The sequence below is a fragment of the Cynocephalus volans genome, chromosome 1 (assembly GCF_027409185.1).
Source record: "Cynocephalus volans isolate mCynVol1 chromosome 1, mCynVol1.pri, whole genome shotgun sequence".
Lineage (NCBI taxonomy): Eukaryota > Metazoa > Chordata > Mammalia > Dermoptera > Cynocephalidae > Cynocephalus > Cynocephalus volans.
In genome coordinates, this window is record NC_084460.1 from 257282500 (window position 1) to 257308980 (window position 26481).

The window sequence follows — 26481 nt, forward strand, 5'->3', positions numbered from 1 at the left end:
TAGCATTTCATTTTAATTTCTGAAGAGGAAAGACCTAAGAAAGGCTTTGGGCTACTAAAAGAAAGGGAATCCACATGCATGAGAATATGTAACAAAATAAAATATGATAGTTTTAAAGCAGAGATATACTGGGGTTTCATCTTTGATTTCGAAAGTAATTAAAAACTAAAAAGGCAATATCTTGCAGAATCTGCTAATGAAAAGTATACTAAACCAATGCCATAACTCTGAAATGTTAGTGCTAGAGTAAGTAGCTAAAAGGCTCTTAGATATTGTCATCACTAATTCCAAAATGTGAAAACACCCAGCAATAACCTTTAAAGGCCTCTCAACGGCCTGAGAATCTTTATAGGAGCACCACATTCCAAAACATTCCACAGAGAAACCAGGGCCAGGCTTCCTGGAATCAGAACCTGGGATAGGGATCCGGTACATGGGATCTACTGAGGGAGTGCTCTCAGGAGAAAGGACATAGAGGAGAGGGATAGGGAAGGGGAAGGAGCTGAGCAAGCATGTGATTTCTTCTGGAGTCTAACTTCAGTTTGATCCCATAAGGAACCCAGGAGCAGCCAAGGGCTCCTTGTAGATGGAATTCTCCAGAGAAGCCATGAGCAGCCAACACTCACAGCAGCTGGGGATGGATGTACAGGCCTGGTGAAGGCATCTGGTTGTGCTTCAAAAGGTGGGCCCTGCTGCACCATACTTCTTGGCAATTAAAAAGGAACTTGTGTTGGATGCAAAACCCATCTGTGTATTTGATTAATATGCTTAAGTATTCTTACTATAATAAAAGAATCATCTCTTGCTTTTACACAATTAGAGTCAGTAGAGCCCTTGCTTTTAACATTATAATGGGCCAAGGTATTTTGTCCTAGGTCTGTCTGAGAACCTGGTTCTTTTTTGCAACAGTGTAAGCAGAGACTTTTGCATGCATGTTTTACTTGTTATGGAGGATCATTAAATCAGAAGTCTGAAAATGAACACTTAGACATATTGTCATTTAAGTTCTCTGTCTACTATTCAGACATTATATGAGGCATATATGAGGCATACCTTTAACTATCTATAGTTTATCTAATTCAATGGAATTATTATTTTTGTAAAGGGCAAGAAAATGAACACTATGTAAGTTTTGGAAAGGAAAATTAGCATTCTATTTTATACATGACATGGTGGAAAGTTAGTCTTATTTAAGAAATCTTCTCTAGATCAATAAAATTGATAAGTCTCTAGCCAGACTGATTAGGGAAAAAACAGAGAAAACAAAATTTACCAATATCAAATGAGGGGTGTGACATCATTACAGATTCTACAGATATCCAAAGAACAAAGGAATATTATGAACAACTTTATGCCAATAAAGACAATTAAGATGAAATAAACACAAATTATCAAATTATCAAGTTTCTTAAAAAACACAAATTATCTAAGCTTACTCAAGAAGAAATAGATAACCTAGGTAGCTCTGTATCAAAGAAGCTCCAACTGGAATTTAAAAGCTTCCTACAAAGAAATCTTCTCTCTAAAAACATAGTGTGTGAGAGATTTTTACTTACTAACAAATTGCCCTATGATTTCTGCATATATTAACTGTACCCACAGGAGAAAGGTGCACAGTTAGTTGTATGGGGACAGCAGCTAGCCTTTCTAGGTACCTGCATAAGATCACTCACCTGCACACTGTTTTTAATGGCAGCCACTTTGTGCTCCACATTCCTCTGTCTTTCTGAAACTGAAGAACTTTGTACAGATTTCTCCAGAGGTCCCTGGAAAAAGAACGTCTTGAAATTTTACTGGTGTGGCTAAAACTGGTTTATGATGAATGTAATATATGTAGTATATATTTTGAACTAAGATCTACATCAATGTATATGGAATAATTCATAGTCATTAAAAATAAGGTTGTAGAAAAATATTTAGTGACAATATAAACAGTGTTAAACTTTAAGGAACAGAGAAGATTATAAAACCACCATATATATGTATATACATATAATCTCTATTACTTATACATCTATATAGGTATGTGTATACATATATTTGCAAATATATGGATGTATGTATAGATATTTAAACTCAAGTACATGTGATTGGAAGAACACACATCAAAATTTTATCAGTGTGTGAAATTACAGATAATTTTAGAATTTTAAAAATTTTGTTCTTAAATTTCTATAACAGATCTATATTACTTTAGAAATTCTATAAAAACAGTACACGTGATTTAAAAATTAGTATAGCAAAACTGCATTACGTAAGATAAACTTAAATTCAGAATTGGGAATATTAAATCTACTGGGAGGAAATTTAATTTTACTCTAGAACAAAGGGAGTTTACTAAAGAAAATGTGAAAATGTAGCCTGGTTAAGCAGAAAGGCTAAGTGGCTTCTTCTGCAAGCACCACTTATTGTCCACTCTAATAATTTGACATTGAGTGTGGTCCTTAGATTTAAAGTTCTGTAGATACATAGAGACGAGAGTTAGAGGTATAAACAGCCCCTTCCCCTTACAACTGGCAGGAAGCTATGGTTAGGAAAGTCAGTGACTTGATTAAGAGCCACAGCTGATGAGTGCAGGACACTCCAGGGGAACCCGTGTTCTTGATTTTTATCAGGTGTTCCTCAACTGCATCACATTCTTCAGATTGGTAGGGCCTTTACCAAGTTCTCTCTTTCTCATTTCCACTTCTATTACTTGTCTGCCTAGTTGAAATTTTAAAACCAGTGCTTTTATTTGTGGTAATATGTAGAACTGACAGATTATTTTTTAGAGTGACTTTGGTAAGCATGTAGTCAAACGTTTTGATTTGACTGATACCTGACATTTGAAGGGAACACCACACACACACACACACACACACACACACACACACACACACACACACACACACACACAGGAATAACTAGAGATAAGACGGGTACAAAAAAGACAGCTGAGAATACATATGAGAATATCATATATTCATAATACATCTTAATTTTGATTCAAAGGCACTGTATCAAACTATAAACATGTACTTTAGAAACATACTATAGTTTTAAAATTAAATAAAAATATCACCCCTCTTTATCTAAAAAATGAGAAGGGTAAGTTGTTAAAACTTCAAAGTCCTCCAAAAATAGCCACAACCTGATAACAACTAAACCTGATAATTTTTAATAGTTAAAAAAGATACTTTTGTTAGGCCTTCAAAAATAAATACAATGGTATGGTATACTAAATTGTGGAGAATATCATTTGGAAAACTGATTATTTACATACTCTTTCCTTTTTGTAAAGATGAGCTAAAAAACTATTCCTTCAAGACATAATTTGTCTATTTGTCTTTGATGGGAGTTTTGAACTCCTTTGGGACAGTGGGATAAACTGTGATTTCAAATACGTCAGGGTGAAGTACAGTCAAACAATCACTAAGCAAGTATGTGTGGAATTTCTGTAAGACAAAGTTCCTGCTTGTGGACTAGTTTAGACTTGTGAGGTAGGATAGGAAGGGTTCTGAGCCAGGTCAGTCTGTGCAGATAAATGTACTGCAGGAAACAGAGTCTGAATAGTAGCTAGGAATACAGCTAGAAGGTGGCTACTATATTTCTAGATTAGTATTGTAAGACCTCAGATCAGAATGTGGACCAGTGGAAATAAAAAAGAATGTATAGACAAGATTCTAGAATAAACTCTGGAAAGACTTGGTAATTACCTCAATATGGAGGCAGAGAAAAGGAACTACTCAAAGAAGATCCCAAGACCTTGACTGAAAGTGACTAGAAGGATGGTGGCACTCCTAACTCAGGGAGAAGAAGCTGGTTTGGAAGAACAAAAGAATTTCAGTTTCAGAAAAACTGAGCTCAAGGTGATAACAAGATCACAAGTTCATAAAATATTACCTGGACAGGCATGTTGGCTGCAGCCAATATTCTCCGCTCTTCCCTTAAACAATTAGAAATAACCACAGCTACATGCATTGGATTTCCATGAAATTTTCCCTGGAAAAAAGTGAGCAAGAGCAATTAACTTAAAAGTTTAAATATATGCATCATAAGGAAGCAGCACTACTCGAGGAACAATAATCTCCCAATAAATACGTAAAATTATTTTGGATTTGTTCCAACAATGTATTCTGTTATAAAGCTACAGAAACTCATGTTGTGAACATAGACCCCTAAAAAGAGCATATTGCTCTTTGTCCTCAAAGATCACTTTTAATAATTAAAAATTGTTTTTGAGCACCTATTTGGGAAAGACTCAGAACACACACACTCAGGAGGGTCAGTTTACTTAAGACTTAGGGCAGGTTTTAGATAGAAGAATTACTTTTATATAAATGATCACAAACCAGGGTGGTCCCAGCTGCTGTTCACTTGTTAACTTTGTGCTTCATTGTATGCTTAAAGCATTTGTTTCGATCCCTATTTGGTGCTGTTTATATTGATTAGCTTATAACTATGTCACTATACTAGAGGGAAACACATTTCATAATATTTTTACCATAATACCACACATCTCATAATATTTTTATGACATCTAAGCATATACATCTTTTATTATCAAGGTTAATGGTGCAGATATTGTAAATTGGCACCCTGTGGACCTAATTCTGCCATTGGATACATGTGTAAATTAAAATACTGGAATCCCTTCAAGGGGAGCATTACTGCTCATGGTTGCCATGGTGCCCACCCATGAGTGTCCCAAGTACTCATTCACCTTACCTGCAAGACCTCTATAGGTATCTGAGTTTGCTAACCTTGATTAACAGGACTGATTTGAACAGTACCATCATTCTAGTCAATAGTGTTAGACTTCTTTGTTACCAGACTTTTTCCAAAGTAGGATTAACAGGAAGCACAGTAGACAAATGTACATATTTAGTCCCTTCTGACCCTCTCTCTGAAAGTGGTACTAATATTCATGAAGTGCCCAAAAGGTCTATAGTAGTAAAATTAAAATAATAATTCACAAAGTGGAAAATTAATAATCAAAAGTAGGTTATACAGATTGGTAAACCAAAGGGTGTTTCTAGGGAAGAAATTAGGTTATTGATTGTAAACATTTTTATGACTTTGGCTGCTGCCACAATTTTATTAGATAATGCACATTAATTAATACTTCCATTTTTAATGCTAAATAAACATCATATATCTGGATTCCTGTTCTTCAATATTCTACAGCCCTCAAGCCTCTTTTTTTCCCATTAAAGAAAAGTCCAGACCAGATGGCTTCACTGCTGAATTCTACCAAACATTTAAAGAACAATAATACCAATTCTTCTTAAACACTTCCAAAAATTGTAGAGGAGGGAATACTACCAAATTTATTCTATGAGGCTGGCATTACCTTGATACCAAAACCAGGCAAGGACACAACAAAAAAAGAAAACTATAGGCCAATATCTCCCGATGAATGTTGATGCAAAAATTCTCAACAAAATACTAGCAAACCGAATCCAGCATCATATTTAAAAGATCATTCACCATGATAAGTGGCATTTATCATAGGGATGCAAGGTTGGTTCAACATATGCAAATCAATAAACTTGATATATCATATCAACAGAATGAGAACAAAAACTATATAATCATCTCAACTGACACAGAAAAAGCATTTGATAAAATTCAACATCCCTTCTTAATAAAAACTCTCAACAAATTAGGCATAGAAGAAATGTACCTTAATACTATAAAGGCCATATATGACAAACCAACAGCTAATATCATACTAAATGGGTAAAAGCTGAAAGCTCTTCCTTTAAGTACTGGAACAAGACAAGTATGCCTACTCTCTTCTCTCTTATTCAACATGGGACTCAAAGTTCTAGCCAGAGTAATTAGGCAAGAGAAAGAAATAAAGGGCATCAAAACTGGAACAAAAGAAGCCAAACTGTCTCAGACTGTAGATGACATGATCTTACATACAGAAAAATCTAGAAGATCTACCAAAAAACTCTCAGAACTGATAAATTCAGTAAAGTTGCAGGATACAAAATCAACATAAAAAATCAGTAGCATTTCTATACCAATAATGAGCAAGATGAAAAAGAAATCAAGAAAGTAATCCCATTTACAATATCTACAAAGAAATAAATACCTAGAAATTAATTTAATGTAGGAGCAACCTCTTACAAGGAAAACTATAAAACTCTGGTAAATAAAACTGAAGAGGACACAATGAAAAGGAAAGGCATTCCATGTTACAATTTGGAAAAATTAATATTGTGAAAATGATCATACTACCAACAGTGATTTACAGATTCAATGTAATCCCTATCAAAATACAGAAATAGAAAAACAAATCCTAAAATTCATGTGGAGCCACGAAAGACCTTGAATAGCAAAAGACCTTGAAAAAACAATCTTGAGCAAAAAAGAATAAAGCTGGAGGCATCACACTACCTGATTTCAAAATTACTGCAAAGATACAGTAACCAAAACAGTATGGCACTGGCATAAAAACAGACACACAGACCAATGGAACAGAATAGAGAAGCCAGAAATAAAGCCATGTATTTACAGCCAACTGATTTTCTATAGAGGTGCCAAGAGTATTCATTTGGGAATAAATGGTGCTGGGAAAACTGGATAGCCACATGCAGAACAATGAAACTTATACCCTTATCTCTCATTATATACAAAAATCAACTCAAAATGGACTAAAGACTTAAATGTAAGATTCAAAACCATTGAACTACTAGAAGAAAACATAGAGGAAACACTTTTTGAAGAGCACCCCAAAAGCACAATCAACAAAAACAAAAATAGACAAATGGGATTATATCAAACTAAAAAGCTTCTCCATGGCAAAGGAAACAATCAACAGAGTGAAGAGACAACCTGCAGAATGGGAGAAAATATTTGCAAACTATGCACCCAACAAGTGATTAATATCCTGAATATACAAGGAACTCAACTCAATAGCAATAAAACAAATAATAAAAAAAAATGGGCACATGAGCTGAATAGACATTTCTCAAAAGAAGACCTACATATGCCTAACAGGTATATGAAAACATACTCAACATCACTAATCATCAAGGAAATGCAAATCAAAACCACAATGAGATATAATCCCACTCCAGTTAGAATGGCTATTATCAAAAAAACAGAAAATAACAAATAGTGGTAAGGATGCAGAGAAAGGGGAACTCTTACACACTGTTGGTGAGAATGTAAATCAGTATAACCACTATGGAAAACAGTCTGGAAGTTCTTTGTAAAACTACAAAAATAATTACCATATGATGCAGCAATCCCACTACAGGGTATGTATCTAAAAGGAAAGAAAATCAGTATATCAAAGAGATATTTGCACTCCCATGTTTATTGCAGCACTATTCACAATAGCCAAGATATGGAATTAACCTAAGTGTCCATCAACAGATGAACAGATAAAGAAAATGTGGTATATATATGCAATGGAATACTATTCAGCCGTAAAAAAAAAAAGAAATCCTGTCATTCATGGCAACATGGATGAGCTTGGAGGACATTATATTTAGTATAGTGTTTTAGTCCGTTTTGTGTTGCTATAACAGAAATACCTGAGACTGGGTAATTTATAAAGAAGAGAGGTTTATTTGGCTTACAATTCTGGGACAGCTGCATCTGGCTTGGGCCTCAGGCTACTTCTATTCATGGCGGAAAGTGACAGGCAATCGGCGGGTACAAGCAGATCACATGGCAAGAGGAAGCAAGAGAGAGAGAGAAGGTGCCAGGGTCTTTTTAAGCAACAGCTCTCACGGGAACTAATCGAGCGAGAACTCACTCATTAATCCCCCCTCCCCCAGGGAGAGCATTAATCCATTCATGAGGGATCCTCCCCCATGACTCAATCAGTTTCCAACACTGCCACATTGGAGATCAAATTGCCACATGAGTTTTGGAGGGGACAACACATCCAAACTCCATCATATAGTAAGACAGGAACAGAAAGAGAAATACCACACCTCATTGTATGTGGAACCTAAGAAAGTTGATTACACAGAATTAGAGAACAGAAAGGTGGTTATTAGAGGCTAGAAAGAGTAAGGGGGGTGGATAGTGAGAGGCTGGTTAACAGATACAAAAGTACAGCTAGAGAGGACAAATAAGACTTAGTGTTCTATAGCACTATAGGGCGACTATAATTAACAAGTTGTTATATAGTTTCAATTAGCTAAAAGAGAGGATTTTGAATGTTTCCAACACAAAAAAGTGATTAAAAAAAAAAGTTTGAGGTGATGAAAAAAAATCAGGGGGTGAGGGAGAGAGGGAGGGAGAAAGGGATGAATAAGTGGAGCACGGAGGATTTTAGGGCAGCAAAACTATTCTGTATAATACTGTAATGGTGAATACAGGACATTATGCATTTGGCAAAACCCACAGAACTGTACAATACAGGCAGGGAACCAAATATAAAATTAAGTTAATAATAATATATCAATATTTATTTATAATTATAACAAATGTACCACAGTAATGTAACACATCAATAACGGGAGAAACTGCATGTGTGTGGGGGGAGGGTATGGGAACTATCTATAGTTTCTGCTCAATTTCTCTGTAAAACTAAAACTGCTAAAAAAAATAAAGGAAAAAAATTTAAAGTTAAAAAAATAAAGGGTTTCCTCTAGGGCTAGTTTGGAAGCTCTGTTATTAATGTGAACTTGAAAACCCTTCCCATCCAAGATCAGGTGTTCCTCTAAAACCCCAAGAATTACCATTATTTGTCATTGTTTTTCTCATCGTTGTGTGAGTATTTCCTTGCTGATCATTCAGATACTATCTTTCAACATTTCTCAGCTCTGTTGTACACTTTTTCATTTTCCTTTCTTACTTGAACTTCTTTTACCTTCTTTTTCAGATTCAATTTTTCCCATATCTTGTGAGGTCAATTACTCATTTTTTCTCCTTTCTTATGAGCCAGGAATCACCACTGTTTTCATCCAGGATATCTTTTCAGTTTCCTTTTGCTTTTTTTCTAACTTAGTTCCTCCTTTAAATGTGAAGACAAAAACATCTTGTGGAAAATCGATCACCATAGATTCAATAACAAATTAGCACTTTTCCTAAGTATCAAAGATGTACTCGTGTTCACCTTTCAGTAGTTACCCAGTAAACAGACCTCAAAACAACAAGACAAACCCCTAAGTGCGTGTCGGTGGGAGGAAGGAAGGAAGAGAAGCCAGAGAAAGAGAAACTGCCCGCTTTCTACTGTGTATCAGTCTCTCAAGCATCTGTACTGCAAATATCTCCTACTCGCTGGCTTGTCTTTTCCCTATTTTCTTGCGTCAATGAACAGAAGTCTCTAAATTTAATGAAGTTAAATTAATTAATCTTTTCCTTTATGATTAGTGCTTTCTATGACTTAAAAACTTTTTCCCTAAGCTGTAGTCATGGTGATTTTTTTTCCCTATATTATCTTTTTAAGTCTTTATCCTTTTGCTGTTAATTGTAATTAACTTGGAGTTTGTTAAAAATGAGAGTTTTCTTTCACTTTTTCCATATGGATACCTAGTTCCGGTAACATTTATAGAACATCCTCTTCTTTCACTACTGCTCTGCTGGGCCAACTCTGTCATACATCAAGTGTCCATAAGTCTGTGGGCTTGTTTCTTGACTCCATTTCATCTTATGGTTCTATTTCTGCTTCATCAACAGATTATCTTTATTCCTGGAGCTTTATAAGTCTTGATGTCAAATAGAATCGGTTTTCTTCGCATTTCCATGTAAACTTTAGAATCAGCTTGTCAAGTTACACACACACACCCAGGTTGAGAATTTGAATGACACTAAATGTTTAGATAAATTTAGTGAGGCTAGGCATAACTGTGTTCTAATCCATTTACTCAGATCTTTAGTGTCTCTAATAAACATTAATTTTCTACACAGAGGTCTTATACATCTTTCATTAGGTTTATTTCTATGGACTTGGTATTTTTTGATACTGGAATAAATGATATCTTTCTTTTCTAATTGTTTTTCACTGGCATTTAGAAATTTAATTGATTTTTGTGTATTAATTTTGAATCCAGCAGTCTTGCTAAACTCTAATTAATTTTAATGATGTATTTGTAGTATCTCTTATCAATTTAAAAATTTTATCAGTAGATTGTTTTGTATTTTCTGTATTCACAGGTCATATCTTGTGCAAATATTGATAGGATTTTCCTCTTTTCACTCATCTAATTTCCATCAAGATTTCACTAGAATGCATGCTCTGAATGACTTTAATCACTTTAAATTTGAGACTTTCTTTGTGGCCCAGCATATAGATGTTTTGTTCCTCATTTTTGGTGACTGGCAGGTATGGGGATTTGAACCCTTCACATCGGTGTTACAACACTGTACTCTAACCAGCTCAGCTAACCAGCCAGCCCTCAGCATAGAGACGTTTTGTAAATGCTTCTTATGAGCTTGTAGAGAACGTGTATTCTGCAGTTGTTGGGTGCATATGTTTTATACAGGTTCATTAAACTGAGGTTGTTAACTGTTTTATTCAAATTCCTCTATCCTTGCTGATTTTATTTTTCCTGATCAATTTTATCAGTTATTGAAGGAGTTATGTTAAAATCTACTTTGTGAATTTTTCTTCTTATGGTTCTGTCATACACATTTAGACTCATTATATATTACTGGTGAGTGAAATCTTTCATTCCTATGAACTGACCTTTATCTCTAATAATACTTTTTGCCTTGAAGCAAAAATATAAACCATACCATAATGCCTTTTATCACTTAGAATTTTTACTTTACCCTTATTGAAAGAACTCTTTTGGTTTATTTCAACATGATTACAGATGTTTAATCACATACCTGTCTTTTGCATATATCAAAGAGGAAATATATGAAATAACATGAAATAAATTGGTTAATGTCTTCCTAAAACTTCTCCACTTATTTAAAATTAAACTGTTCTGAATCTCTCTTAAACTCAGATTCACCCACATTTTTCTGTAAAATAATGTCCCCCTGGAACATCAAAAAGTCAGCAATGCATAGTTTCTTTAGAGTGTGCTCAATTCTTGTCTCCGTTCTGTAAGTTTTGATATTGGCACTTTTTTGATCCAGAAGTTCTCAGTAGAAGGCTTCCTTAAAAACTTAAAAACCAGGACTCACATTCCTTCTGAAAATGGTGCTTAAATGATTTGCTGACTGAGATATTGAGGGGCTGTAATGGTCTAATCATACCATCATGATTAACAACTACATCATCATACTTTTAGATGATATTACTATTCAACTTCAAATACTTGACCATGAAACCATCAAGAACTAGAATATATGGTAGATTTCTTGATGTCTATTCCAGGTGACTTCTAATGAGTTCCATCAACTCAACCATCATCCATCTACTATTGTGTTTCACTCCCAATAATTACTTTTTTAAAGTTTATTTTTTAATTGACATATAAAATTGTATGTATTTATTGTGTACAACATGTTTTGTATACATTGTGGAATGGTTAAATCTAGCTAATTAACAAATGTCTTACTTCCAATAACATCTTTGAAGAAATTCTTACTCTTAGACATTGTTTTATAGTTTAAAATTAAGTATAGTAGCAACTTCAGCAATCAGCAGTTAGGCATTAGACTGTTGTGATATGCTGCTTTTCATAACCCAAACTCATAACCTTGATCCCCTTAAAGATCCTTTTGCATTAACAGTGTAATTTTAAGTCTTGCCAAGGAAAACCAGTCCCCTAACTCCTAGTATTACCTGTTTAATTAAACACATATTTTCATTTTCCTCAATGGCATCGTGCTGGAAGTTAAGTGCATTCTGTTCAGTCAGCAGAATGTTTCTGATAAATTGATGTTGTATATCTTAATAATAATACCATGCAATGCATAATTTGTTTACTCCAGGCTCTTATTGTGCTGAGATTTCTTTCACCTATTATGAAAAATTTGGCAATTTCTCTCACCACTATTGCTTTGCATATGATAGGCAATCTTTTTTGAATGCATTTCAGTAATAAAATATAATACAACATTATACACTTGTGAGCATCTTCCCTTCTTACATCCGGTAAAACGCTTTATTGCTGCTTTCTAAGAAAATATGAAATTTAGGTCATCCATCCAGTGACAAATATTTTCTTAATGAATAGCAAATTTGTACCTTGCTGATTTGCTTCCTTCCCGTTCTGCATACATGATAACTATTTGTTTCAATCCTAAATCATAGTGTTATATTTTGATGACATTTTAAACAGCAGTTAAACTCAACATGTGTTGTAACAACAGTGCACATAACGCAACTGAAGTGACATGATCCAGTTCCACATCATAGGCACTAACAACACCATGGAGATTGTCACATGGCAACAGCAATTAAGAGGCATTATTGATTGTAAGATGCATTCTGATTTCAGAGATGTTAAAATGTGGGGAAAAGGTGTCTTAGAATCAATGAATATGCTCTTTTATTCTTTTTGCTACTTTACATAAAATTCCTTGGCTTTCCTTTAAACTCCCCTTCTATTGCCCTTCCACCTAATTTCTACATTTGGCTTGTCATTAAAGAGTGACTAGTTCACCTGATCTTTTTCTTCCAAATGGTCCAAGGAGTACCAGAGTAAGAAGCAATGAAAGTGAAAAGGCCTGCTCAAAAGAATCTCCTCCTCCACTCACGTGGTACAGTATTGAGACTTCACAGCTACACATGCACTTTGAATTCTTTCCCCAATGATCCTCTTTAAAATGTAAACACATCTGGGATAGTTAACACCACATCTAGCTAACTTCATCTACAGTATGAAAGATTTTGCCAGGTCTTTTTCTCTGGCTGCAGTGACCTGGCACCTGTAGGATGAGAGTAGTATGTCCCAGGCCAAATAAAGGGAGAAGTTTCAGGAAAGCCCTGAAAAGGAAGGCGACAGTGACCAGAGCGGATACGGGATTCCGAAAAACATGCAACCAACAGTGGTCTTAGCTTGGGCTCCCCCAGAAACTGACCCTGAAATAAGCATTTCAGTACAAATAGTTTAAGTTACACTTGATTCCCCAAAACATGACTGGGGCAGTGGGGAAGTGACACAAGGAAAAGCGGGCAGCCAGTGGAGTGTGTGCTATCAAGCCATTTGCTAAGATGAGCTGAGAATCCTAGAAGTCAGTGTAGAACTTATGCCTGAGAGTTATTCACCCAAAGACTTTGGGAATTGGAGTATTTTTACATTAGCCCTGAAGAAGAAGATGCAGATGCTGGCAGTTGGAATTCTACCTGATTGAACTAAAATAATAGGGCTAAGAGGATATGAGCAGGACACTGTTACCCCCACCTCCCCTTCGCTATACAAGGTCTTCTCCTAACCTCAATTTGCAACCATACTGTACTCAAATGTTTATATTTCTTCCTTTATAGTATCTCTGGAATATAAAGCAATTGTCTCCATTTATAGAGTAAAATGCTTTCATTCACATTTTTTAAAATTGGAAATCTGTAATCTTCTGCATACTTCTGGTTGCCAACCTGCTCTCTCTCCTTTTATCATCACAAATACATACTACTGTTAAGTCACTTATATTTTTTTCCCTTACCAATGTCAAAACACTTGCCAGTTTCTACATCATAGCATGGTCTCAGCTTCTGCTTCTCATTATTTCCTCCTCTTTGTTCTGAGCATGTAGTTTTTCCTAATGGTTTCTACCTAATTCTTCTTTACCAGAATTACAAGGATATGTCCATAGAGAAAAAAAAAAAAAAACCCAAAGCCCCTAAATGGAAAAAGAGCTAACCTAGTTGTCCTAAGGTTAATTAAATGTAGAATGGCTACTCTAATTTTAAAGGCAATGGTCTTTCATGATAAAAACTTGCAGCATATTAGTAATAGGTAAACTTCAACCTGGTAAAGAATATCTACAAAAAAAACTTACATACTTAATGGTGAGAAGCTAGGTGTTTTTCTGCTAGGACCAGGAACAAACCAAGGATATACCATCTCACCACTCCTATTCAGTATATTGGAAGTAGTAGTTAAAGCAATAAGGCAAGGCAAGGAAATAAAAGGTATATGAATTGGGAAGAAAGTTTTAAAATTGTCTTTTTTCACAGACGAAGTGATTGTCTATTTACAAAATCCCAAAGAATACATAATCAAACAAAAAAAGACTCCCGGAACTATTAAGCCATTATAGCAAGGTTACAAAATGCAAAGTTAACATACAAAAGTCAATTGCTTTTCTATATACAAGAGGCAAAACATTTGGAATTTAAAATTAAAAGCACAATACCAGTTACATTAGCACAAAAAAATGAAATAGTTAGGTATAAAGCTAACAATATCTGTCCAAGACCTATTTGAGGAAAATTAATACACTCTAATGAAAGAAAAGAAGAACTAAATAAATAGATATTTCATGTTCATGGATAGGAGGACTCAATATTGTCAACATCTTAGTTCTTCCCAACTTATGTATAAATTCCACGAAATCTCAATAAAAATCGTAGCAAGATATTTTGTGGATATCTACAAACTGATTCTAATCTTTATAAGGAGAGGCAAAATATCCAGAATAGCCACCACAATATTAAAGGAAAAGAACAAAGTTGAAGGATTGACACTACCTGACAAGACACAATCCATGAAAGAAATAATAAACTGAACCCCAGTAAAATTAAAAACTTTTGTGAAAGACAATGTCAAGAGAAGGAGAATGTAAGCCATGGACTGGGAGAAAATATTTGCAAAAGACACATCTGATTAAAGACTGTTATCCAAAATATGACAAGAACTTTAAAAATTCAACAATAAGAAAAGAAACTCAATTTTAAAATGGCCCAAACACCTTAACAGACACCTCACCAAAGAAGATATACAGATGATAAATAAACATATCAAATGGTGCTTCACATCATATAATATCAGGGAAATGCAAATTAAAACAACAGCGAGATACTACTACACGTATATTAGGTAACCAAAATCCAGAACACTGGCCACAGCAAATGCTGATGGGGATGTAGAGCAACAGGGCCTCTCACTCGTTGCCGGTGGGAATGAAAAATGATACAGCCATTTGGAAGACAGTCTAGCAGTTTCTTCTGAAACTAAACATATTCTTACATGATCCAGTAATCATGTTCCTTGGTATTTACTCAAAGGAATTGAAAATTCATTTCTCCACAAAAACCTGTATGTAAATGTTTATAGCTTTATTCATAATTGCTGAAATTTGGAAGCAACCAAGATATCCTTCAGTAGGTGAATGGATAAACTGTGGTACATCCAGACAATAGAATATTATTAAGTGCTAAAAAGAAATGAGATATTAACCCATAAAAAGACATGGAGGAAACTTAAATGCTTATTACTAAGTGAAAGACGCCAGTCTGAAAAGACTACATACCATATGATTTCAACTCTATGATATTCTGCAAAACTATGGAGGCGGTAAAATTATCAGTGGTTTCTAGGAGTTGGAGGGGAAGGAAGGAGGGAGGGATAAATAGGCAGAGCACAGGATTTTTAAGGCAATGAAACTATTCTGTATGATACTATTAGGTGGATACACGATATTATGCATTTGTTAAAACCCATAGAACTGTGTAACACAAAGATTGAACCCTAATATAAATTATGACTTTAGTTAATAATAATGCAATGTTGATTCATCAATTGTAACAAATATGCCACACTAATGTAATATGTAGGGGAAACTGGTGGTGGTGGGAGGGGGAGGCTAAGAACATATGGGAACTCTCTGTACTTTCCATTCAATTTTTCTGTAAACTTGAGACTGCTCTAAAAAATAAATCCTTTTTATGTTTTTAAATTGTCTTACTGAAGTTACTTTTCTCACATACCCTCCTTATGTTATTCCCCTTGCCAGAAGCGAATGAATTCAAATTAATGAAGTTGCTTGCCTCTGCACTTGAAGTTAGCTTTAAATTCTCTCATCACTACAGTTTTTCGTCAAAAGGTATAGATTCTCAGGATATAAATTATTAATGTTATTATTTATGCTAATAACAATATATACATCTTAAAGTTAGCTGCAGGAATTTATAGCTTGCCTTTATTTTTTAAAGAACATACTTCTTAATAAGCATTGAGTATGTCTTCCGTAAGTTCTGAGTACATTCCCTGCACAATGTTCTATGTCTGTGAAGACTTAACCCATCCTTGACAATTGCTCTGCAAAGCAGCCTGAGAGCCCTCTATACCCAGTCAGAAGAAATGGGTTTGTAGCTCAGTTACTCGCTATGTGACCTTAGATAAGTAACTTCTTAACCTTCATTGCTTTAATTGCCCTATTAGTCAGTTGAGATAATAATACCTGTCATTCACCACAGAGTCATTGTGAGGAGGATGCCAGACAACCGAGAAAGAGAAAGAGCTTTGTAATGTGTACAGCACGCTATAAGCATAAGGAGTTTCCTATGTTCCCTCTTGCGGATGTTAGGAGAGTTTAAATCTTCTAAATGATCAATGAATGAAAGCAGAAGATAAAAATCTTCCTATCAGTTTCACAGAAATGACCAAAACTGATTATAAAGCCAATGAAGTAAGACTGAATTGTGTTCCAAGAAATATAGTTATGTGAATATAAAAGAAACTCCCGAAAAAGGAAGACAGTATATTTGGGGGTTTTCAAAACATGAGACAGTGGGGACTTTCCTGGTATTTCTTCAGGACTAACTCGCACAGGCACACAAATACACTGAAAGCTGCTTTGAATAAAAAATTAACTTGCACAAGCTAGCTATTAGAACTAATAATAGTGTTTTCACCTGAGCATAATTCATGTAATTTTTGGAAGAGAATCATTAGCATCACATTTTCTTTGCTAGAAAAAGACCAGGGAAGGAACATGTCAAACTCTCACCAACGATTATCTTTGGGGAACAGGATTGAGGAATGGATATTTTTACCTTTCCTTCAATTCTTTGGTAGCTATTATTAGAATTTTTAAAAAATAATTAAGCATGTGTTACTTTAATGATTAAAACTGAACAAGAAGTGATAAAGTACACAAATATTCCATATCAGATCTTTCTCTTTCCTTGATTTATGTAGTGGGGTGGGGATTGTATAAGGTGAATGCTGGCTTTGAAAATTTTCATCCAGGTGAAAAGAGAAGAAGAGTTGGAGCCCAGTCATACCATAAAGATGGTTAAGGTTTAATGCTCCTGGGGAATTCACAGTGTTGTAAATAACAGATAAGTTGCTTGATTAAAAATGAAAAGAAGTGAACAAGGTAAATACTAAAAACTTTATTATTTACATTTGAAAATGCCAATAATAGAACCTGCCATTTACAGAGTACCTGTTATGTGCAGGGTGCTTTATAGGCCTTATTTTCATCTGGACAATAGCCTGCAAGGTACATATAAGGAAGCCCAGGGGCTATGTCATTTGTGAACAGTCATAGCACTAGGAAGTCAAGGAAAAGGAACTCCTCAAATTCAGGTGTTTCTCATTCTACAACCTATGATTTTCCAAATCACTACTGCCTTTTAAAAAACTGAATCCTTCCTTATTTAACCAGACCATATAAGCCACAGCTGTATTTAATTTTATTTTCCCTGGAAATTATCTTTATAAAATTTTCTGTGATAACTCTGTTCAGGGCTAACCATTATTTAAGGAACCTTGAGATAGCTGCAGTTGTTAAACCAATAGAAAATAATCATTTGATTATAAAATTATTAAATCACTTTTCCCGAGATCTCTTTGGTCTTGAAATCCCTGGCAATTCTACCTGGTGTTGGTGGAGGCAATCTGCCATGGCCTGTGAGTGTCCTTGTGTGATCTTCCTAGGCATGCCAAGAGTGCAAGGCCCTGACCATTTCTCAGGGTTGTATTTGCAGCAATCAACTTTGAGGGATAAGGTATTGTCTCCCCCCAGCGAGAGCAGGCTTGCTTCCCTAGCTACAAAAGTAGTGAATTCCTCAAGTTCAGCCTTCCTCCTCTGTAATGCAACCCACTGAGTGTGCAGACATTCACGATGAGCTCACAGTGTCACCCCTGTAGGACTTGGGGAACACGGAGAACCAATGGAAATAAACATGAAGCCCTGACTACTGCTTTTGCTGTGAATAACAGTCTTTTGTCTTTGATCCGGAAGTTTCATGTCTTTTTCTAGCACCCATGAAACAATAATAGCTAACGTGTTAGTGTGCAAGGAGGATAAAATCCCAGACCCTGCATAGTTCTTGATATCTGCTTGTGTTGTAAAAATTATCACATAGCATTTCCATTTTTTATATCTATGTTTGATTCCACATCTAGACTCTGCTTCTTTCAAAAGTAGAGATTGTCTTCTTCAAGACCAATCTTGAAATAGCTGTCACCTTTTAGAAACCTCACAAAATGTTTGTTGAATAATCAAATGAGAGAATGAATAAATTATAATATTCCCCTCCTGAAAGGAAAGTTTTTAAAAAACCCATATTATTCAATCTGTGTGTTGGTAAAGACCTCTGTCTTTAAATCCTTCTGGAGTTTTTACCAGTTATATGTCCCTAGTAGCCAGAAAGATACAAAATTAGCTGGAAGAGGACAGCAGGGTATGAAATACTCCTGGAGACTGCAATTTTGCTTCTCAAAGGCCAGATGAGGTCCTCATCCTGATTGACCAGAATCATTGGTAGTGAGGCTGTCTTGGGGAGAATTGAACCATGAAGGTTGTCCCTTCAATGGTGATGATGCTGTGAGTCACCTGCTCATTATGTGGTAAGACACATTCTTTACTAATGGTTAGTCATCCATTCATCCTTACTCTAGTGATACATCATCATCATTATTAAAGAGTATTTACACAAGATTATAAAGACAAGATGGAATATTAAATATAAGTATTTGTAAAGAAGGTATACACATATATCTTATTGATAATATAATTGTGTATCTAGAGAAAAAGGAGATACAAAAAATTCTAGAATGAATATATAAGATGGAATGGTTTTCTCTACAATGGCAATAACCATACAGAGCTGGAAATAGGGAAAACGTTGCGTTCAGAATAATAAAATTTTTTAAAAAAAACTTTGGAATAAATTTAACAAGAAAAATAAAGGTCTTATATGAATTAAATTATGGTTATACTAAAAACTTTAAACAAGATCTGAAAAGGTATAAATTAAAAACATAAATCCTATAGTGCGAGACTTAGCATTACAAAAATGTTAACTGTCCCAAAATAAACATGTATATTTAATGCATTGGAGTTAGACTCCCAAGAGTTGCTTTCAGAGGGCTTTGGGTTAAAGGAAACATTCAATGAAGTGACCTTAAAGTTTATATGGAAGAAAAAATGTCTGATAATAGGTAAGAAAATTACAAAGATGAGTTAATTTTTCAGTGTTTGAAATATGTCAGGGAATTTTCTAAGTGCCTTGTTTTGCTTCATTTAACCCTCACAACTATTTTATTTTATCAATGAATGCTTTAAAAAAATTTTTTTAATTTATTTTTTTCAATTGAAACATAATTGGTTATACATATTTACAGGGTGCAGAGCTGACTATCAGTATTTGTGTACAGTATGTGATAATCAAATGCTGTCATCCAGTTTTACAGTTAAGTAAACTGAGATAGAGAAATGTTAAGTGACTCTAAGCCAGGATTCAATTTGACTCCACAATGTTGAGTTGCTTTTAACCAATTAACCACCAAGTTCATTGTCTCCAAGCTGGGAGGAGGAGAACTTGCCTTACAAGATACTGAAATATACTATAAAGCCATTATAACCAATAGTATTGACAGATGACTAGATTAGAAGAGCATAAAAAAGACTTGTGGGAAAAAAAATATAAGAAAATTAACATATGAAAAGGTAGTATTTCATGTCAGTGCAAAAAAAATGCTTATTTTAAAAAGTCTTGCTGATATAATTGTCTATCAATCTAGAAGAAAAAGTTAGTTCTCTATAATCTATGTAAAGACTTAATTTTTAAAAAATGTTAGAATAAAATTCATGAAAATGTGTATAATCTAAGGATTTGGGGAGACCTTTTAAACCAAGATAGAACTCCCAGAAACTATATGAAAAAGATAGGCTTTTTGCTACATTTAAATATTTTTTGTATGGAAAAAGATCATAAAGCCCCAAGACATATGATATATTGAGGAAAATATTAGTAACTCATATGAAAGAATTATTAACATATGAAAGATTTTTTAAAGCAATATCTTTAATATATATATAAAGAACCCTTTGAAATTGATGAGAAAGTCCAATAGAAAGAAGTGAATGGGAAATTCACAAGACTATATCAAATGACCATTAAATGTGGGAAAGGATACCCAGCCTCATAAATAATCAGAAAAAAAAAAAAAAAGTAAAAAGAGACATATTATTTTCCAAAAGTCAGGCTGGTAAAAATGAAAAAGAATATTATTTACTGTTAATGAAGATACTGGGAAGAAAATCCTCATATTCTTTGTTGATGAAAATGTGAATTTTACAACCTCTTAGGACAGCAATGTCATAATAGCTATTAAAATTTAAAATGCTTATACTTTTGACAGTTAAGTCTCTTTCTAGGACTCTATGCCATGAAAATAAAAGCACTAGCCCATGATCATACATGTACAAAGTTGTTTGTTGCAATACTGTTCATGGTGGAGAACAACTGGAAGTAAACACTCACTTTACAGGAACAGCTCAATACATCGTGGCACATCCTCACCATGAACCATTTTCTACCATTAAAATGAAGGCATTTCTGTGATGTAAAATTTAGAAAGCAGAGAAATAAATAACAAAAGTCCATATTTGTAAATGACAAAATCTTGACTTCATAATTTACAAAATTTCATAAGCACTCACATACATACACATGAGCATAAATCATGTTTTTCCATTTTTATTTAATTAGGTAATCTGAGCTACAGAATGAAGCTTGCACACTTGGTTGTTAACACTGATGTGTTTGAGGGTAATCGTGTGGATGGAGATTTTTAAAAAGTGGGGAAAAAAGATGTTTGTAATTAAAAACACAGCATGTATGATATGATCTACTTTATGGTAAGTTGTATATGAGTGTTTATGCAGTAAAAGTATGAAAAGATGGTGACCAAAATGTTAATGGTTGTTATCTTATTTTGATGGAATGGCAGGGGATTTTTAAAATTATTTCTTAGACTTTTCATTATCATTTGAAGTTTTACAAAGATTTGCATTAAGCAATTGGAAAAAAATTATAAAGCTATTTTTATTATAACAAAAATTCCATTGGTAAAAATTTTAAATTAATTTACATAATGGGCAAAAATCTAAAAATTAGAACTCCTAAAGCAAGAAGTGGAAAAAACATTCCAATCTGAAGAAATAAAATCATCCTCTGAAGATCACTGACATTTATGAAGCAACCCTCAAAGTGTCCCTGTACTTTTTCCATTGAACAAAAATCTGAAATCTATTTGAACTGTGGCGGAAGTACTAATACCATCCAGTTACTGAGAGAAATAGAAACTGAAGGGATTGCTAATAGCTCATAAATAATGAAAAGTGCCTAAAGGACCCATAAGTCAACTGTGGAACATGAGGACAGGTTCCAGAACCACTTCTACAACCATGAATCCTGAAGTTGGCTTACAGATAGATATCCAAAGTGACACTTCAAAAGGGTCTTTGGGGTGGGTGGTCCAAAATGCAAATCCCACTAAAATGTTTATATTTAAAGTGACTTTTTCTCTCAGGGCCACTCTAGAGATGATGCTAACTAGGTGACATCTGTTCCTCAAACGTCACAGCCTTTTAAGCTGACTGGCTCTGACTTTCATGACTGTCTCTACTTTCAACTTCCATCATTCCCTTGGTGCCTTGCTCATTTAAAGGTAATTAATCACATATATTCTCCTCTGTCTCCTATCATCTTGAATGAAAAATCATATTAAGCTGTGGATGTTTTATTACCTCTGGTCCTTGATAAAGGACAGGACACCCTGAATCAGCAGCATTTAAATAAAGCCTTCGTGGTGACATGGTTTACCCAGAAGGATGCACTGAAAAGTCCTCAGGATTTGAGGTCAGAAGTCAAGCATTTTAGACCCAGTCCTTCCGTTATTAACTATGACATTTAAGAAAAAGCCACTTTACTTCTCTCAGCCTTGATTGCCTCCTCTGTAAAATCTCTACCCTGCCTTTCTCTAAGTGGTGAGAATCAAGTGGGATGTTCATAAGATCACAGTCAATCATTAAACAAAAGTCAATTATATTTTTCTCAGATTGCAGAAGTAAAAATGCCTTTTGTAGAAAAAATTTTAAATGCAAAGTCACTATGAAAATAAAAATCACCCATGATCACAAGATCTGGAGATAACTGATGTTAACACTTTGATAGGTGCTCATTTAGTTTTTTCTCTCTGTGTGTATACCTATATATATTTATGTGCATTTTAAAGATAAAATTTAGAGAATACTCTATATCATTATGTATCTGTTTTCTCATTTAATTGTTAATTAATATTACAAAGTCATTAAAAATTCTTGAGCATTATCATTTTTAGCAGTGGTTGAATGGTACTTTAGCCCTTATTTGACTTATTTAACAAATTCTCCACTGTTGGCATTTAGATGATTTATACTTTTTCACCATTGAAATGCTACGATATGTTCTTGATTAAACCAATTTCACTAAATAATAGCATTTAGATGTGTTCATTTATGTTTTTGCCTATTTGATATGTCAGGAAACTGAGAAAGGTGTGTTAAAGTGTCTCACTGCTTATTTCTTTCTGTATTTATAATTTTTACTTTATATGTTGATTTAATATTACTTGACACACACTGATTTATAAATATTCATTTGAAATTGTCTCTTACAGTATTACAATATTTGTCCTGATTATTGCTTTGGGGCTAAAATTTGACGTAGTCTAATCACCTCATAGTTACAAGCATTAAGTGAGACATTACATGTCCTTAGTACTAAATACATGTCAGGTATTACATCTTATTTCTATTTTATTATTATGTTATTATAAGAACACATAGTGACTGTACTTTCTTTCTGTCTGTATTAGCCTGATATAACTCCACCCAACCTCTTACTCTGAATTTTTCTAATACCTTTTAGGTGGTTGCTTATAAGTACAATATAGTTAAATTTTATGTTTTGATTCTAAGTGAGAACTTTCTTATTTTTAACAAGAGAGCTTAATCCACTTGTATTCATTATCATATTTAATATATTTGATTTTATTCTGTCACTTGGTTTGCTATTTCCTTTGCTCGTCTTTTGCTACATAGTTTATACTTTTGCTGTATACTGTCTTCACTATTCTGGAAGGTATACATACAGTTTTTCATGATTATAGCAATCACCATTGAATTTATCAAAAGCATTTTTGCACTCAGTGGTTCACTCCCTTGTTTTCATCACAACCAGCTGGTGGATAATCTCCCCACACTCCTCTCACCAAGGACTGCTGTGCCAATAGAACGGGTTCTGAGTTATGCACAATTCCCATTTGCACCATCTCCAACTTCACCATCTTCACTTTCACCCATCAGAATCTGCCATCAAAACCTAATTTTTATTGTCTGGAGTAAAAATTAACCTTTTGAAATTCCCATGTCAAGATAAGGAATTTAGCATACTTTCATCAAATCTCTCAATTCTACATCTATGTGGTTCCTTTGTCGGCCCAGGAAAGTTTTCGAGAATATATTTTCAATTGTCATTTTTGTTCCGTTTGTTTTTGTCTCCACCAATTATCTGTGTGTTGGCTCTTCCACACCTGATTTCCACATACCATTTGCTTTTATATCACTAATTGTGTGCTTCAGGTGTGACTCCGTATCATCTATTTTCATTGTTATCAACTGTGCCCAAGATGGATTTAATTCTATTCCTGTTTCTCTTTTCCTCACTGTAGAATCTTTCCTATCTTAGTCACCATCTCCCTCTTTTCATATCATTCTTTTGAATTTTTCATTTCAACCCATTTGCTCCTTTTAAACTTCTGCTCCTATTTTATATACAAGGTTTCCTGAAAGAGTCTTCATTTGATGAAGTAGATCATTTTCAGAGTATGCTATTCTTCTAATACTTCAAGGTATGCTTGACAGTTTTTTGTTACATAGTATTTCTTCATAGGTCCCAGGCATGTATCTTGAGGCACTGTTTTGTTAGGGAAAAGCAGGGTTGATTTTCTGAATTTAGTTTTATTTTCCTGATACTGGTATAGATTTCACTCATGTTCTACCATTTAACTCTCCAGTCATCTTAGGTTTTAATATTGTGCATGTGTGTCTTTTTGTCCTCTTACATATTTTATCTAAAAGTTTGAGGAGATTTTTATTCCCAGTTATAAAACTGAAGTCTTTATTACCAAAGTTAAGAGCATGAATTCCAGAAATTGTGGTAGACTGAAAAAGGGTAACTTTAGGGAGCTAAATCTTTTATCAGAGTCCTAAAAGCAAAAGTAGAAAGCCTTAATTTTCTTACTTATGGGGTTGGTCCTATCTAAAGTTGAAGTATAATTTGATTTTTAAAAATGGTAATCACCATTAGGTTTACCAGGAAAAATAGACACATTAAGTTTTACTAAGTATTGCCCTTTTTCATTCTCATGAGAACAAAATTTTAAAAACCCACAAGTATTTTTTTCTTATTTCAAAATACTTCAACAGTTTGCTGTTTTCTTTCCCACATTTTCCTTTTTCATGTTATTTTAATTCTTTTGATTTTAAGAAAATCTCATTGAGATATTTATATATCTTTAATGCCTATCATTCTCTATTTTAACTTGCTCAGGCAATGGGACATCTATAGTTTTTCCCTAGTTTGTCTACATTTCTCATCACCCCAGTCTTTATAATACGTGCAGCTTTTCTGCACACTTTTGATGAGCAACCAAGGTTTGAGACTATGATAATAGGTTGCTAAGTTTTCTAGCTATCAGAGCCATGGTGATAGCTTTTCTATATAAAATACTAAAGAAATAACCATACAATCCTCATTTTGTGGAAAAAATGCATTGATTCACAAGAGAGAGGAGAAATATACAAAAGTATTAACAGTGGTTACAAATCTGGATGGTAGGATTTTGTATAATTATTCTTTTCTTTTCTTTTCTTTTCTTTTTTGCTCTTTCTTCATTTTCCAAATTTCCTTTAATTAATATGCATTATTTGTATAATTTTTTTTAATTCTACACTTTTCTAAGTGAACAAAGATTTGATGACAAAGGAATTAAAATAACAAATTATATTTTTCCCATGTTTAGTTCTAACTACCATTCGTTTTCTGGGAGAGGATGACAGTGTATTGTAGATACAAAGTTTTAGAATTCGTGGTCACTTCTTATTCAGTTACCAAAAAACCACATGATTAAATTCATAATAGGCATATGTGAAGATTTTGCCATACAGACTAATGCTGTGTTTTCTAGATGTGAGGATTTAATGGACCAGAAAACTGCAGTAGAAGTTTTGGGGACTGATATAAAGTTGTCAACTTTTTATTTTGCTAAATAAGTGTCTATTAAAGGAAGCTCCACAACCACCATCACATACATAATTATCATTTCATAAAACATAGAACATTTCTCCCCCAAATGATTGGAAAGGCTATATAGTGTTGTAGAAATAAAGAACTATCTTTTAAAAGGAGTAATTTTGACTTTGCAAAAACTCTCCCTGTTGTTTTTTTATTTTGCTGCTAACTGGTGAAAACTTGAAGAATGAGACCAAGCTGGTGTTTGAGACCCTCTGGACTAAGACTTGGTTTTACTGGTGTTTAGGCAGAGAGAAGTCCCAACAGCCCATCTTATCTGGCTCCATAGAGACAGGGTAGGTATCTGTTGGAATAGGGGCAGGTGTCTGAGAAGGTTAGGGGAAATCAGACCTGGTATACTTTCAGGGAGAAAGCCTGCTATACTCAACACCTTTTTAGATTCATCACAGGTTCTATTGATAAAAACATGAAATCAAAGACATTGAAATCCTCATATAATAAATAATACGTTGTGGGAATATCGTTTTTGAAGTCTAACACTGTGATGGATCACTAGCTGGAAACCAGCCCTTCCCACCACCTCTACCTTGTTTAGCCTGGCTTATTGCTATATTTTTCCAACTTGGTTCCCTGCCTTTGGCCTTGCCTCCTCAAATGTTTGCTTTCAGCAGGCAGCCAGAGTGATCCTGTTGAAATCTAAGTTGGATCATGCCATTTCTCTTCCCTAAACCTTCCACTGGCTTCTCATTAATATATACATACCGTATGAAACCAGGATGCATAGTCTTCATTGAATATTTTTCCTTGTCATTAAATAGTCTTCAAAAACATAATGCTAAATAAATGCATGCTACTGAATTATCTGGCTAGGACACAATCTATATAAATATTTCCTCATCATAGACATTTAGTTGTTCCTGATTTCTTTTTTAAAAAGATGACCGGTAAGGGGATCTCAACCCTTGACTTGGTGTTGTCAGCACCATGCCTGCCCAAGTGAGCCAACTGGCCATCCCTATATAGGGATCTGAACCCGTGGCCCTGGTGCTATCAGCCCCACACTCTCCCGAGTGAGCCACGGGCTGGCCCCTAGT

At 34.3% G+C, this 26481-nt stretch overlaps 1 protein-coding gene across 1 annotated transcript in view; it reads right to left on the reverse strand.

Annotated features, from left to right (window-relative positions):
* Positions 1–26481, reverse strand: part of STAT4 (signal transducer and activator of transcription 4) — a 90943-nt gene that overhangs the window by 34242 nt on the left and 30220 nt on the right. The window contains exons 3-4 of the mRNA XM_063099502.1: positions 3883–3981; positions 1674–1766 (exon numbers count right to left, since the gene is read on the reverse strand). Coding sequence (XP_062955572.1) covers positions 1674–1766; positions 3883–3981 — 192 coding nt within the window. The remainder of the gene's footprint in view (positions 1–1673; positions 1767–3882; positions 3982–26481) is intronic.